Genomic DNA, 16,146 nt, shown 5'->3' with positions numbered 1-16,146 from the left:
CCAGTTAATTCTTGAATGAAAGCCCATCCCCACTGAAGTTAATGGCAAAATGCCCATTGACTTTAACAAGGCCAGGATTTCACCCAACTTTTCTAATATTTTGAAGGTAAAACAGCAATAAACCTTTTTAAAAAGTCATACACCATAAATCCATTTATTTCTTCACAGACCACCTTTAGTGACATTTTAATGTATTGCAAAATAATTTGCACCAAAGGATATTTATGGAGAATTCATTAATACAATTTAATGTCAGTGAATACTTGCAAACTGGCCATATCCACTTTTGACTTTACTGTGTGTCACCAAAGTGTGCTTGAGTAATAACATATGACTGCTGCCCTCTGGGATGCTCACAGTATGAGATGTGTATCCTATGAGGCTCTCTCTGTGAGAAAAATATTTAAAATATAAATATTAGCCACAAAATGTCAACTTACCTCATTCAGTTTATGCAAGTTCAGGGACTGAGTAAGGGAGCTCTTGAAATTTTAGTAAAAAGGTGTAACTGTTAAAGTGAACAGAGGTATTCTTGATTTGCACTGGTGTCACTGAGATCAGAATCTGGCCCTGAGGGGGCGGGCAGGGAGTACGTGGGAAGAATGCTCCCGGTGATTGGCTTGTAGCGTGAAGCTCTGGTTGTGAATGAGGAGAAAATGAGAAAAATAAAATCAACTTTTTAGGGCAAAACTTTTGGAGCAAAGCCCTGGCCCCAGACTGGAGGGGATATGGAAGAGGCTGTGCTGCAGTGAGAGCCTTCACACAGAATTCTGAGTGGTTGGAAAACCAGTAACCATTTTCATGGGACTTTTTTTAAAATTGTCAATGTTTCAACAGCTAGTCAACCTCCCCAACCCCCCCTCAATTTATACCAAATTTTAATTAAAAAAATCAGTTTTTCCCCATTAAAAATTGATTTTATACCCAAATTTTAAGTGAAAACTCAAAATGTAGACCAATTCTGCTCAGAAGCCTACAATAGTTATGCTACCCAAAAGGGTGTTCATGTATTTCCCTCCACTCTCAATCTCCACGCCCCTCACAACCAGCCCCTCACAGCCAGCTCTGCTGGCTAATGCAGATGTCTGTGCTCACCTGAGCCCTTTCTCTGAGGCTAGCTCTGCTACCAGCCCTAGGTGTATCCGATGCTTTTACTCACTGATCATATTATGAGTAGCACAAGATGAGGCCTGAAGTTCCTTGTGACGTCTCCTGCCTGTGCAAGGCCAACCTCAATCTCACTCTTAGTGTTCTAGGTTTTCGACATAGGCGTGCGCACGGGGTGTGCTGGGTGTGCCCAGGCACACCCTAATGCAGGGGTGGGAAAATGGCTCCACTCTCCCGGCGTGGCAAGCTGCGGGGTCCGCGCTCCCAGACCGGAGCGCCCCGCCGAGAGCAGGAAGCCACCGGCCCCTCCCCCACCTTGTCCCCTCCCCCGGAGCCGCGCTCTGGGGGCCGGGGCTGCATGCTCCCGCAGGGCAGTGTTTGGCTCTGCGGGGAGGCAGACATGCTCCCTGCTCATCCGGAGCCATGCCGCTGCACGTACAGCATTCTGAGGGGCAGGGCTGCGTGCTCTCACGGGACAGCGTATCTGGCTCTGCGCGGAGCAAAACATGCTGCTAGGAGCCTCATGGTAAGCGGTCCGGGGGGCGGGGGGGGAGTTGGATAAGGGGTGGGGGCAGTCAGGGGACAGGGAGCAGGGTGGGTTGGATAGGGGGTGGGATCCTGGGGGGGTGGTTAGGGGTGAGGGGTCTCTGGAGGGGACAGTCAAGGAGCAGGGGGGGTTGGATGGGGCATGGGAGTCCCGGGGTCTGTCAGGGAGCGGGGGGTGGATAGGGGTCAGGGCAGTCAGGTGACAGGGAGCAAGGAGGGTCCTGGGGGGGCAGTTAGGGTGGGGGGGTCTGTGGAGGGGGTGGTCAGGGAACAAGGAGCTGGGGGGGGTTGGATGAGTCGGGAGTTCTGGGAGGGGTCTATCAGGAGACGGGGTGTGGAGAGGGGTTGGGGCAGGCAGGGAGCAGTGGGGCTTGTATGGGTTGGGAGTTCTGGGGGGTCCTGTCAGGGGTCGGGGAGCGGTTGGATAGGCGTGGCAGTCCCAGGGGTCTGTCTGGGGGCGGGGGTGTGGGTAAGAGTTGGGGCAGTCAGGGGACAGGTAGGGGATTGGCTCCTAGGGGGGCAGTCAGGAGACAAGGAGCAGGGAGGCTTACATAGGGAGTGGAGTCCTGGGGGGCAGTTAGGGGCAGGGGTCCCAGGAGGGGGGTAGTCAGGGGACAAGGAGCAGGTGGGGTTGGGGGTTCTGAGGGTGCAGTCAGGGGTGGGAAGTAGGAGGGAGTGGATGGGGCAGGCCAGGGGCGGGTCTAGGGCAGGGTTGGGGAGGGTCTAGAGCTGGGCTCCCTGGGTGCACACCCTAATGAAATGTGCTGCGCATGCCTATGGTTTTCGATTTGAAGACATCTGGCCTTGGCAGGTTTTTCCAGTTTCATTTCAGCTCCAGGGATCTTCTTCATCTCAGTTGCCGATAGCTGTCTGAATATCACTAGTGGCAAGGATTTTCCATTCCATGTAACACGGAGTTTGTTTCAGTCATGCCACAGAAAGACATGACCAATATTTTGAAAGTGTGGTGGGTGACACAGCAGGGGAAGCTGCAAAATGTTGCCATGTCCCATAAGACCAGCCACATCATAGCCAGCATCTCGGATTTCCCACAACTGCATCTTGAAGCTTTAAAAGTTTCATTTTTGCCTTTAAAATGCCTCTTTGAGCATTACCTGTGTCCAGAGGAACAGTTTAAAAATGAAAAACTGGATTTTATACCTTTAAATGAGGCTGCAGGGGACCTGATACCCAGCCACATATGCTTTGCTCGAGTTGTATACTTCTATTCTCTTGCAACATAAAGGCCTGATAGTTCAAGTCCCTTTGCATTTGGAACTACCAGTGTTTGGGTATGGGAGTTCTGGGCATGAAGGGCTTTCAAGATTGTTTACTGCTACCATATTACATCAGTTACATGCAGTTTCTCTTTTCTTCTATAAATATTCAAAACATTTATTAATTTAAACCGTTTCTCTAGTATTAAAATGCCTCTTTTAGTGCAGGCAATGAAACATCTAAAATAAGCTTTTTAACCATTCAAAGACTAGCTAAAAAGAGATGGGTATTAATAGTGTCCATCCATACTGTTCATCCATAGATTTAACAAATCTATTTATCTCTGATTTGTCGCAAAATGTCTTCATGTTTTGGATATTGCCTTGGGGTACTGAATAAGCAACTTGTATGATCATTTAGGTGGTACCACATCACCAACATATACCTGCATTGTTGTTGATGGGAAATAAACTTCCATAGTAGCTGAATGAGGCCCATATGAAGTAATTCTAGATCAGGCCCTTAGCAAATAATTCAGGTTATTACATTAACAATGTCTTTGTAACTTGGCAGGAAGAATAAATATTTTAATATCGGATTATCTATAGCAATGGTTGAAATGAGTTCACTGAAAATAAGGATTTATGAATAATGGAAGTAATATTTCACCATATATGGGGAAAAGACCTTATTTATAATTATCTCAACATTGCCAAAATAGTTGTCATAAGGAGTTATTCAGGAGCATGAGAATTTTAGAAAATTAATGCCTTTTATTAGACACAATTAATATTATAACAGTTAAAATGGATGTTTGAACTTTTGCTTCAAGCTATAAAGGCATTCTTAAAGTATGTTGGAAATGTTAACAAGTGAGTCACCAGAACACCATGCTAGAACTAGTGGTTCAAGTCACTAGAACTGTATCATGCTAGTGTAAGCCATAGGTGAGCATGTATTACGGGATCCCTCTGTGCCCAATCTGAAAAAGATTTGAATCCGTTACAGCCCTAGCTAGAGAGTATTAGCTGATCATGCTTTTTGCTTTGGAAATCCCCAGTTCAATCCTTGGTGTCTCAGATAAGATGGCAGCCATTCCACCAGCACACCTAAGGATTCAGAGTAGCACATTTTCAATGTAACTGTACTTTATTATAATTGTCTGTAATATTGAATGAAATCTCAGCCTGAAAATATTAGCTGAAACAATGATCCACAACATTGTGAAAATATGTGGACTTGTCTGCTTTCTGAAAAGAACAGCAACCATTCTAAGTTGTTCTCAGTCAGCTGTAGTTTTCCACTAATGCCATGCACTGAAACTTGAAGAAAATCGTCACCCTGCCCATTGCAAGAGGATGTTTGCTTTTTCAAAGATGATCAGTGCATCAGAAGGGCAATTACATTCAAGAAATGAAACTTCCTTCAATGCTGAAAGTACAGGGTCATTCATTATGCTCACTGTCATCTCAGGAAGCGCCACTTGGAATGTAGTACTTCCAAACTAAATGCTTACAATGGGACTACTCAGATGGGACAGGGCTGCAGGATGAAACTCTACCATATTAGGTTAATGGCTTAGTGGTTAAAATAAGTGACCTTTGTACATTAGCTGCACATTGTATGTAGTACATCTCTAGTCATGAAGACTGACAGGCCCATTTAAAAAGTGAATCTGGTACAGACAAAGGTGAGAGACACAAGTGATGAATTCACACTCCATATTACAGCCGTGGAATGGATAGTAATAGGAAATTTGGAATGTTTATCAGGCTTCTGTGTTTGTTGGAATGTTTTATAAAGTGAAGGCCAAATCCTGATAGCTATAGAGCAACCGCTGAGCATCTGAAACGCTCACAGAGTTCAGTAGGAGTGGCTCACAGAAGCTCACAGAGTTTGGCCCAGAAATTGCATTCAGATTCCCATAAAAGGACTGACAGACTTCCTGCTCTCCCATGGGAATGTGCTCACTGCTTCTGTTCCATTTTCCTGGACCGGATTTTTCATTCATCAGTCAAAGTATTTTCTATTTCTCAGTGTTTCTAGGGGGAAAGGGCTAATTTAGGATTTCCCTAAAGCTTAAATATTTGTTGGTAGAAATTCAGGCTTGTCACTGTGGATGCATAATAACCTTGCTGGTAATTATAGCTGACTATGCCACTGGCTCAGTGTTAGGGAGAATATCTGCACCATTAGCTTCTAGAAAGTCTCTGACCTCAGCTCTACCCCTTTGATAAATTCTTTTCCTTTATATTAAGAGAGAGAAGAGACAGCTCCAATTCAGACACTTTCAAAAGCTTCCTTTGCCTTTATCTCTGTCCTGAGATAATCCACAGGGGAACGCTTTGAAAAAGTGTGAGCTCAATTGGAACATGTATGTCACACACATTATGATGTTACAGAAGAACTCATGGTTAAGATGTTGTGGGGTTCTTTTCTCCTCACAAACAATTATCCAACAGATTATCTAACAGGCCTTTCTTACTGCCATCCTTGAAAATTCTCCAGACCTTAAGTAACAGAATGTTTGTTCTCAACAAGTTTCCAAAAGATGAGGTCACAATGGCCAAACAGAAATGTTTTTGATGTTGGAGGGAGACCAGAAACACAAATACCATTATCACAGCCCGCCTACTCATCACAACTTCCTCCTACATTTCCTCACAGTGACTAGGCAAGACAATAGAGCTAAGGTAAGAGGGGAAGGAAGGCACAAATCAGTTTCTAGTCAATTATCAAAACATGTAAGAATATTATTTTGATTTACACTGTGTAGTCTTCCACAAAGCAATTTAAGGATAGTAGGATTATTAATCCCTGTACAGATTTTAGCATTTGGCACTAGCATGAATATTATTGGGAAAGCAATGGGGAAATGTAATGCTACAATAAAGCACTGGTACATCTTTCCATTTGTAAAAGTAGGATGTTGCCTACTTCTCTTTTGTTAGAACTTCTCTAGACACTTGAAATTAGCAAAGCATCTGTATAACAAAATATGCGGAGCAACTGTAAACATAAAAGAGCATGCTTTGTATGTGAGAGAAATGTGCATTTCTTGGATGATAAGTGCCCTTTGGAGGAAGCATTTCTGAAAGCAAGTCGGTTTTTTAAACTATGAAGAAGCTTTGTTAAAATACTCAAAAGCATTTGTAGTGCTCAGTGAAAGAATGCCTGTGCTTGTCTTTCTACTGCATGCTCAACACTGCCACTTTCCTGACTACAGGTTTATGTTGATCTTCAGTCTGCTAAATGCTCATCTGCAGCAGCATAAGGTATGAGGTAAGGCTGAAGGAGAGCTAGATGCCCTAATGAAGGGTTTATCTAATTTATCAGCACAAATTTACTATCCTCATTCATATTTTCCTTTCTGGGCGCAAATGATCCTGCCCACATGATAACAATGGAATTCTCTAATTTTAGTGGAGACATGTTCTTCACATAGGTCACCCATTTCTGCATATACAGCCTATGCACCTAGGGCTAGGAACAAGCTGAGAGTACTAACCCCAGCAATCAGGAATACAGATCTTTGCAGTTCTTTCATTACTGGTATTTGCTTTGCTTTGCTGCAGTTATTGTGGATTTTTCATATTATGCCACCCACACTGAATTATAATAGAATTTGTTCACTGAGGCATGTTTAAACTCTGGATAAAACACCAAAAGTAACAACAAATGAGAGAACTTGTGTAACATTGTGGCATATTGAAAAAAAATCCCTTGTTCTTGATGTGCATAATCATGTAAGAATTATTTCTGTATGTGTGGTGTCCTAAAATAATTTTAATTGGAAAAAGACTTTACAGATTCATAAAGTGTCTCCACATTTCAGTTTCATAATTAACTTGAATACAGGAGTCCATATGGCAGATGAGCAATATTTAATAAAAATAGCTGACTGGCTTGCCAGGAAAAAAACGAAGTGATGTTATTGTGGAAAGATTTGCACGTTACATAATTCATGATTTTTACAGAAGACATAGGGTTATGCCTGGGAACTGTTTTGTGTTTAGATTCTAACCAAGATATACCACAGTTTCAGTAATGAATAATGCAGATAACACAGTGCCCTCAGTGAACTATAGAGCAGAAAAAGCCGCTGACTATCTGAAACAGCTCATTAGGGGGAAAAAATGATAAATGTGAGCAATGCACATTACCTTGATGGAGAAACAGAAAAGACGCATTTTACTTTCAGAACTAATTTGTAAAAACAAGCTTGCAAATTTTCTAGTTCCTAAAGCCTGTAGGCAAATGGAGAGCTAATTAAACACAAATGATCTTTATTCCCCTCTTTTCAAGATAACTGGTAAAATATTTCATCATGAAGGTTTATGTAGTGCAAATGTAGGCCATCAGCACTACACTTCTAAAAATGAAACCAGGCCTGTGAAAGACACAATGAGTCTGACTCATTATAGCATTGCTGTTTGCAACTCTAGGCTGTAGTTAAGACAGTGTCAGCACTTTTATTATATAACCTCCTATTTTTGGTTGTTTATAACTCAGCTATAAAAATTCACTTCAGGCTAAAACTCAGTGTACAAGGTCTCAGGTTCTGTTTTGAAAAATAAGTTTGGGTATTCTAAACTTTTACTGATTTTATGTATTGTTTTATCAAACATAGACTTCATGAAAGGTGCTGAATTGACACCTGGAGACCAAGATTGCCTACGGAGTGGTGATAGCATTGATAGATTCAGTCTAAACTGCACTGCACAGCTGGGACTACTACTAGGGTTGAGAAAGTATGTTACTGTTCCCCAGAACTAATCAGTCTTTTGTTCTAAGGGTGATGGCTGCCAACTTGGCTGTTACACCAGTGATTGAACCAGCAATTTCCAGTGCTAAAAACATGATCTTGAGCTAAAGAACCAAGCCTCTGTAGTCTGGGCTGAAATAGACCCATAGCCTCTGTGGATCCAGCACAGAGGACCAGTAACACTCATGCAACAAGGAAAAGTGCTAATTATAATTATTTTTTTGGAGAAGTTGGACAGCTTTTATCTTGCAACTGGATCACCAACTCATTTTACACAGGCCACTGAGCAGTCATGGTGAACACCTCCAGGACATTGAGCAGTTGAGGTAGTTTTGAAAGCGTTACCAAGAGCTGAAGGACTGTAACCCATTTACGATTTCCTGTCCTGTCTAGCCGGCCCCATTTTTTGAGTTTCATAGGAATACTATATACAGAATAGAATTTTGTCCTATGTAGTGCTTTTCAATCAGCTTATAAAGAAATGATGTAAAGGTTGATTCATCAGACAGAAATTATGGCCGTTATGATGTAGTAACAGGTCAATATACAGCCTTCAACACTGCAATCTGTTTTATTAAATGAACTATTGGTAGCTAAGATCTCACATTATTTTCAAGACGTGCAATAGATCTTTAACTCCAGTCTGGGGTAGTATTTGTTGTTGTTGTTATGATTTTTTAATTTGTTTTATCATAGTGTCTAGGAGCCCTAATCATGGATCAGAATATCATTGTGCTAGACACTCTACAAACACAGCACAAAAAATACAGTTCCTGCCCCTAAGAGCTTACAGTCTAAGTATAAACAAAAGATAACAGATGGATACAGACAGACTGACAGGTGAGTACAGGGAAACAATGAGATGATGCTGGTCAGCAAGATAGGCAGTGGTCTTAGCATACCTGCTGCCTAATATTGTAGAGTGTTTTTGTAGGCATCACAGATTTGTACATCAGAGATTCAAATCCCTAAGAAGGGATCTGAAGGAGGATAGTGAGTGGGTTCTGTAGATGTTTACAGGGAACGCCTCCCAAGTGTGAGGGGGAAGGATGAGAGAAAGCATGAAGGCTGTTTGTTAGTATGGCTTTGAAATCCCCTGAGTTGGTAGATGATGTACACTAGGGCCACTAGGGCCAAATGTTTCTCCATTGGAAAATGCCATTTTGACAACATGGATATTTTTTTCAGGAAATCCTATTGTTTTTGATGAAATTTCATTTAGAAAAAAATGGAAAAAAGGTTTGAAACTGTTAAAATGTTCTGGCATTTTTGGAATGAAAAGTTTTGATTTTTCATTTTAAAATGAATTTTTGTATTGAAATATATTTCATATACTAAATATATTAAAAAGAGTATAAATCAAAATGAAATGTTTCAGATTTATCAAAGCAAAACATTTTGATTGATACAAAATGTTTTATTTGCAGAATTTCATTTTGTGAAATATTGCAAAATTTTGGCGATGAAATTTTTTCAAAATCTCAGTTTTTCACAGATAAAAAAACATTTTCTGATCAGCTCTACTAGTAACAACAGCATAGCTAAACTTTTAACATTCAGTTGCATTCCCATTACTATAAAATATTAATGTATAAATTCTCATTCTACTGACAGCTGGTGTCTTTTCCCCATCTATACAGCTACTAGGATTAACAGTGCAATGCAAATACTACCTTATTACAAATCTCAGGGAAAGGAAATATCATGGCATACTTTCACTTCTTCCCTTTTCAGAGTTGAATACATTACCCAAGCTCCTTTTGAAACAATCCCTTCTGAAAGGCACTTATTTATTAATCAGAGGACAAAGTCAGATAGTTTTCTGTCTTTGGGTGTTCTCATTCTCCTTTAAGACCACAGGAGGGGAAAAGAATCAGATTCTCCCACCAAAAAGTTTATTCTCAAAATCCCCTATAATATAGGACTTACTTCCCCTTTGTAACTGCCTTCTTTGCTTGATTCTTAGCCTGAGCACCTGTATGGAGGAGTCACTATTCCTCATGATATGACCTCCATCAACTCCACCTGTCTCACTGTCCTGGCAGGCTGATTTTGATTCTTTATGGCTTCCACATCTAAACCCCTCTCTTCTTGTCTTAGGGTACGTCTACACTACGAAATTAGTTCGAATTTATAGAAGCCGGTTTTATTGAAATCGGTTGTATACAGCCGATTGTGTGTGTCCACACAATAAAATGCTCTAGGTGCTCTAGTCGGCGGACCGCGTCCACAGTACAAGGCTAGCGTCGACTTCCAGAGCATTGCACTATGGGTAGCTATCCCACAGCTATCCCACAGTTCCCGCAGTCTCCGCCACCCCTTTGAATTCTGGGTTGAGATCCCAATGCCCGGATGATGCAAAACAGTGTCGCGGGCGGTTCTGGGTACATGTCGTCAGGCCCCTCCCTCCCCCGTCACAGCAACGGCAGACAATAGATTCGCGCCTCTTTACCTGGGTTACCTGGGTTACCTGTGCAGACAACATGGAGCCCGCTCAGCTCAGCTCACCGTCACCATATGTCCTCTGGGTGCCGGCAGACGTGGGATTGCATTGCTACACAGCAGCAGCTGCTAACTGCCTTTTGGCGGTAGACGGTGCAGTAGACTGGTAGCCTTCATCGGCGATCTGGGTGCTGGCAGCCGTGGGGCTTGCCTTTTGGCAGTAAATGGTGTATTACAACTATTAGCCGTCCTATTACAAGTCGGGTCATCGCACGTTAGCAGAGTCTTCCCCGAGCAGCCGATTGTGCAATAGGCCTGAAGACCATCGTCATACGCCGCCCCGTATTTGCTGCCAAGCACCCAGAAAGATGCCGAGGGCTATCAGTCACGCTGCACCGTCGTCTTAAGATGTAAAAAATAGATTTGCTCTGTATTCATTTGCTTCCCCCTCCCTCCGTCAAATCAACGGCCTGCTAAGCCCAGGGTTTTCAGTTTAATCTTTGGGGGGAACATTCTGTGTGACAGTTGTTTGTGTTTCTCCCTGATGCACAGCCACCGTTCTTGATTTTAATTCCCTGTGCCTGTACGCCATGTCGTCACTCAGCCCGCCCTCCCTCCTTCCCCTAGTCCGTCAGATACTACGTTTGCGCCACAGCTCAGAGAGCCAAGAAGCGGTTCGCGCCTTTTCTTTGAATTCTGGGTTGAGATTCCAATGCCCGGATGATGCAAAACAGTGTCACGGGCGGTTCTGGGTACATGTTGTCAGGCCCCTCCCCCCTCGTCACAGCAACGCAGACAATAGATTCGCACCTTTTTACCTGGGTTACCTGTGCAGACAACATACCACGGCAAGCATGGAGCCCGCTCAGCTCAGCTGAGCTCACCGTCACCATATGTCCTCTGGATGCTGGCAGACGTGGGACTGCATTGCTACACAGCAGCAGCTGCTAACTGCCTTTTGGCGGTAGACGGTGTAGCATGAGTGATAGCCATGGGGCTGGCAGCCGTAGGGCTGCATTGCACCAGCCCCTTGCCAGGCGATGGTATATTATGACTGGTACCCGTCGTCATCGTATTGGTGTGGCTGTCAATCATGGTCACCTGGGCAGACATGCTACTGTTTCGATGATGATGGCTACCAGTCGTAATATACTATTTTCTGCCAATTGCCCAGTATTGTCTGCTAAGCACCCAGAAGAGGCCGAGGGCGATGCTGGGTGCTGGCGGACGTGGGGCTGGCAGACGTGGGGCTGCATTGCTACACAGCAGCAGCCCCTTGCCTTTTGGCAGATGATGGTATTTTATTATTGGTATCCGTCATCGTCATACTGGTATGGCTGTCACTCATGCTGCACCGTCGGCTGCCACCTTAAGATGTAAAAAATAGATTTGTTCTGTATTCATATGCTTCCCCTTCCTCCGTGAAATCAATGGCCTGCTAAGCCCAGGGTTTCCAGTTTAATCTTTGGGGGGACCATTCTGTGTGACAGTTGTTTGTGTTTCTCCCTGTTCCTGTACCTGTATGCCATGTCGTCACTCGGCCCTCCCTCCCTCCCGCCCGCCCGCCCTCCCTCCTTCTCCTGGTCCATCAGATACTACTTTCGCGCCTTTTTTCTGACCAGGCGCCATAGCTAGCACTGGGATCATGGAGCCCGCTCAGATCACCGCGGCAATTATGAGCACTATGAACACCACGCGCATTGTCCTGGAGTATATGCAGAGCCAGGACATGCCAAGGCGAAACCCGGACCAGGCGAGGAGGCGATTGCAGCGCGGTGACGAGAGTGATGAGGAAATTGACATGGACATAGACCTCTCACAAGGCACAGGCCCCAGCAATGTGGAAATCATGGTGTCACTGGGGCAGGTTGATGCTGTGGAACGCCGATTCTGGGCCCGGGAAACAAGCACAGACTGGTGGGACCGCATCGTGCTGCAGGTATGGGACGATTCCCAGTGGCTGCGAAACTTTCGCATGCGTAAGGGCACTTTCATGGAACTTTGTGACTTGCTTTCCCCTGCCCTGAAACTCCAGGATACCAAGATGAGAGCAGCCCTCACAGTTGAGAAGCGAGTGGCGATAGCCCTGTGGAAGCTTGCAACGCCAGACAGCTACCGGTCAGTCGGGAATCAATTTGGAGTGGGAAAATCTACGGTGGGGGCTGCTGTGATCCAATTTGCCAGGGCAATGAAAGACCTGGTGATAGCAAGGGTAGTGACTCTGGGCAACGTGCAGTCAATAGTGGATGGTTTTGCTGAAATGGGATTCCCAAACTGTGGTGGGGCCATAGACGGAACCCATATCCCTATCTTGTCACCGGAGCACCAAGCCACCGACTACGTAAACCGCAAGGGGTACTTTTCAATGCTGCTGCAAGCCCTGGTGGATCACAAGGGACGTTTCACCAACATCAACGTGGGATGGCCGGGAAAGGTACATGATGCTCGCATCTTCAGGAACTCTGCTCTGTTTCGAAAGCTGGAGGAAGGGACTTTCTTCCCGGACCAGAAAGTGACCATTGGGGATGTTGAAATGCCTATCGTGATCCTTGGGGACCCAGCCTACCCCTTAATGCCATGGCTCATGAAGCCGTACACAGGCAGCCTGGACAGGAGTCAGGACCTGTTCAACTACAGGCTGAGCAAGTGCCGAATGGTGGTGGAATGTGCATTTGGACGTTTAAAAGCGCGCTGGCGCAGCTTACTGACTCGCTCAGACCTCAGCGAAAAGAATATCCCCATTGTTATTGCTACTTGCTGTGCGCTCCACAATATCTGTGAGAGTAAGGGGGAGACCTTTATGGCGGGGTGGGAGGTTGAGGCAACTTGCCTGGCCGCTGATTACGCGCAGCCAGACACCAGGGCGGTTAGAGGAGCACAGCAGGGCGCGGTGCGCATCAGAGAAGCTTTGAAAACGAGTTTTGTGACTGGCCAGGCTACTGTGTGAAACTTCTGTTTGTTTCTCCTTGATGAACCCTCCAAACCCCCCCCCCCCCCGACCCGGTTCACTCTACTTCCCTGTAAACCAACCACCCCACCCCACCCTCCCCTCCCGCTTGCAGAGGCAATAAAGTCATTTTTTTTTAACATTCATGCATTCTTTATTAGTTCCTTACAGAGGTAGGGGGATAATTGCCAAGATAGCCTGGGATGGGTGGGGGAGGAGGGATGGAAAAGGACACACTGCATTTTAAAACTTTAACTCTTATTGAAGGCCAGCCTTCTGATGCTTGGGCGATCATCTGGGGTGGAGTGACTGGGTGGACGGAGGCCCCCCCACCGTGTTCTTGGGCGTCTGGGTGAGGAGGCTATGGAACTTGGGGAGGAGGGCTGTTGGTTACACAGGGGCTGTAGCGGCGGTCTCTGCTCCTGCTGCCTTTCCTGCAACTCAACCATATGCTCGAGCATATCAGTTTGATGCTCCAGCAGACAGAGCATTGCCTCTTGTCGTCTGTCTGCAAGCTGACGCCACCTATCGTCTTCAGCCCACCACTTGCTCTGTTCTTCCCGCGATTCAGCCCGCCACCTCTCCTCTCGTTCATATTGGGCTTTTCTCATCTCCGACATCAGCCTGGGCGGACATCTGCAGCTCCGTGAACATCTCGTCCCTCGTCCTACGTTTTCTCTTTCTAATGTTCATGAGCCTCTGCGAAGGAGAAACATTTGCAGCTGGCGGAGGAGAAGGGAGAGGTGGTTAAAAAAGACACATTTTAGAGAACAATGGGTACACTCTTTCATTACAAGGTCGCATATTTCGGCTTGCAGGCAGCCATCGTAGGCCACAGTGTTTTGGCTTTTTTAACCTTCTTAACATGCGGGAAAGGTTGCAAACAGCAGCGCATTTCCCATATCAAGGATGAATTGGGTTGTCCATTTAAAATGGGGTTTCAATGTAAAAGGAGGGGGCTGCGGTTTCCCGGTTAACATGCGGCACAAACACAAGTAACCCCCCCCCACACACACACACACGATTCTCTGGGATGATCACTTCACCCCTCCCCCCACCGCGTGGTTAACAGCGGGGAACATTTCTGGTCAGAAGAGCAGGAACGGGTGCCTCTGAATGTTCCCTTAATAAAATCACCCCATTTCAACCAGGAGAGCTTTCTGGAGATGTCCCTGGAGGATTTCCGCTCCATCCCCATACACGTTAACAGACTTTTCCAGTAGATGTACTGGCCGCGATTGCCAGGGCAAAGTAATCATCACGCTTGCTTTTTTTTTGTAATGTTTACAAATAGTTACAAAGTTACACTCACCAGAGGTCTCCTGTGTGCCCTGAGGGTCTTGGGTGAGTTCGGGGGTTACTGGTTCCAGGTCCAGGGTCACAAACATATCCTGGCTGTTGGGGAAACCGGTTTCTCCGCTTCCTTGCTGCTGTGAGCTACCTACAGTACCTCCATCGTCATCTTCCTCGTTCCCTGAACCGTCTTCCCTGTGTGTTTCTCCAGTGAGAGAGTCATAGCACACGGTTGGGGTAGTGGTGGCTGCACCCCCTAGGATCGCATGCAGCTCCGCGTAGTAGCGGCAAGTTTGCGGCTCTGCCCCGGACCTTCCGTTTGCTTCTCTGGCTTTGTGGTAAGCTTGCCGTAGCTCCTTAATTTTCACGCGGCACTGCTGTGTGTCCCTGTTATGGCCTCGGTCCTTCATGGCCTTGGAGATCTTTTCTAATACTTTTCCATTTCTTTTACTGCTACGGAGTTCAGCTATCACTGCTTCATCTCCCCATATGGCGAGCAGATCTCGTACCTCCCGTTCGGTCCATGCTGGAGCTCTTTTGCGATCCTGGGAGGACTCCATCACGGTTACCTGTGCTGATGAGCTCTGCGGGGTCACCTGTACTCTCCACGCTGGGCAAACAGGAAATGAAATTCAAACCTTCGCGGGTCTTTTCCTGTCTACCTGGTCAGTGCATCTGAGTTGAGAGTGCTGTCCAGAGCGGTCACAATGAAGCACTGTGGGATAGCTCCCGGAGGCCAATAACGTCGAATTCCGTCCACACTACCCCAATTCCGACCCGCAAAGACCGGTTTTATCGCTAATCCCCTCGTCAGAGGTGGTGTAAAGAAACCGGTTTAAAGGACCCTTTAAGTCGAAAGAAAGGGCTTCGTTGTGTGGACGTGTCCAGGCTTAATTCGGTTTAACGCTGCTAAAGTCGACCTAAACCCGTAGTGTAGACCAGGCCTTAGTTTTCAGTTTCCCACGTAACTAACTTATTCTCCCTTCTGCCATCCAAATGTCCCTTTTATCCCTCTGTCACATTTTGGGGTGCAGTCCAGACCAGTGGCTGGTTGTGTCACTAGGTGCCCTGCAACCTTGGGTGCCTCACAACACTCTGCTGTTATTAGCTCCCATCCTGTGCTGCTCACAAACAGCATGCAAGTCACACCCTGAGTGTGTGTGTATAGCTACAGCCCCAGTCCAGCACCTCAGCAGCCTGTTAGCAACACTCCAGTTGCATTCTGCCTCCCAGCAGCCTTGGTTACTATCTGCAGGGTGACCCCAACACACTCCCAGTTCTGAATTTTCTCCCAAAATGTGTGTTCTGATGGTCTAGCTGCCTCCTGGACAGCTCAGATATTAAAGATCCATTGCCCCTGTATGGGTCAATATACAATAGTTTGTTACTTCAATTGGAATTACCAAACAGTTCAGTTTAAACACAACACTGGATTAGTTTTGATCAAAAAATAAAACAAGTTTAGTTAATTGCAGAATAGTACAAGTATTAGCTATTAAAGTCAGAAATAGTTAACAAGAGAAATAAAGACAAAACCCTTTCTAGTAATTAAAATTAGATTTGGTTCAAGGTAATATCCTTATCACATGCTCCCAGAAACTGGTCAGAACCCCTCCCAAGGTTCAAAGGCTGGTTCCTTTGTCTTCTTAGATGAAAAAGAGTGAGAGAGAGATAGGAGAGAAAAAAAGAGAGATCCTGAGGTGTTTTTGTCCCTTACTTTTATAGTTCAGTCACCCTTTGAAATGAATTTTCCTGAGGGGGACCCCTAAATAAAGTTCTTTCCTGCTGTGAAGACAAAGACATGGAGTCTCAAGGTGAAAGAGGTTCC

At 45.4% G+C, this 16,146-nt stretch overlaps 1 protein-coding gene across 1 annotated transcript in view; it reads right to left on the bottom strand.

Annotated features, from left to right (window-relative positions):
* The window catches only part of LOC135973275 (myb/SANT-like DNA-binding domain-containing protein 2), an 87,127-nt gene extending 71,861 nt beyond the window's left edge, over nucleotides 1-15,266 (bottom strand). Inside the window, exons 1-2 of the mRNA XM_065556034.1 lie at nucleotides 14,338-15,266; nucleotides 13,650-13,747 (exon numbers count right to left, since the gene is read on the bottom strand). Of these exons, the coding sequence (XP_065412106.1) occupies nucleotides 13,650-13,747; nucleotides 14,338-14,878 (639 nt within the window). The 5' untranslated portion in view covers nucleotides 14,879-15,266. The remainder of the gene's footprint in view (nucleotides 1-13,649; nucleotides 13,748-14,337) is intronic.
* Nucleotides 15,267-16,146: the final 880 nt, after the last annotated feature.

Source organism: Chrysemys picta, chromosome 8 (genome assembly GCF_011386835.1).
Source record: "Chrysemys picta bellii isolate R12L10 chromosome 8, ASM1138683v2, whole genome shotgun sequence".
NCBI lineage: Eukaryota > Metazoa > Chordata > Testudines > Emydidae > Chrysemys > Chrysemys picta.
This window is presented reverse-complemented; position numbering and strand designations above follow the sequence as displayed.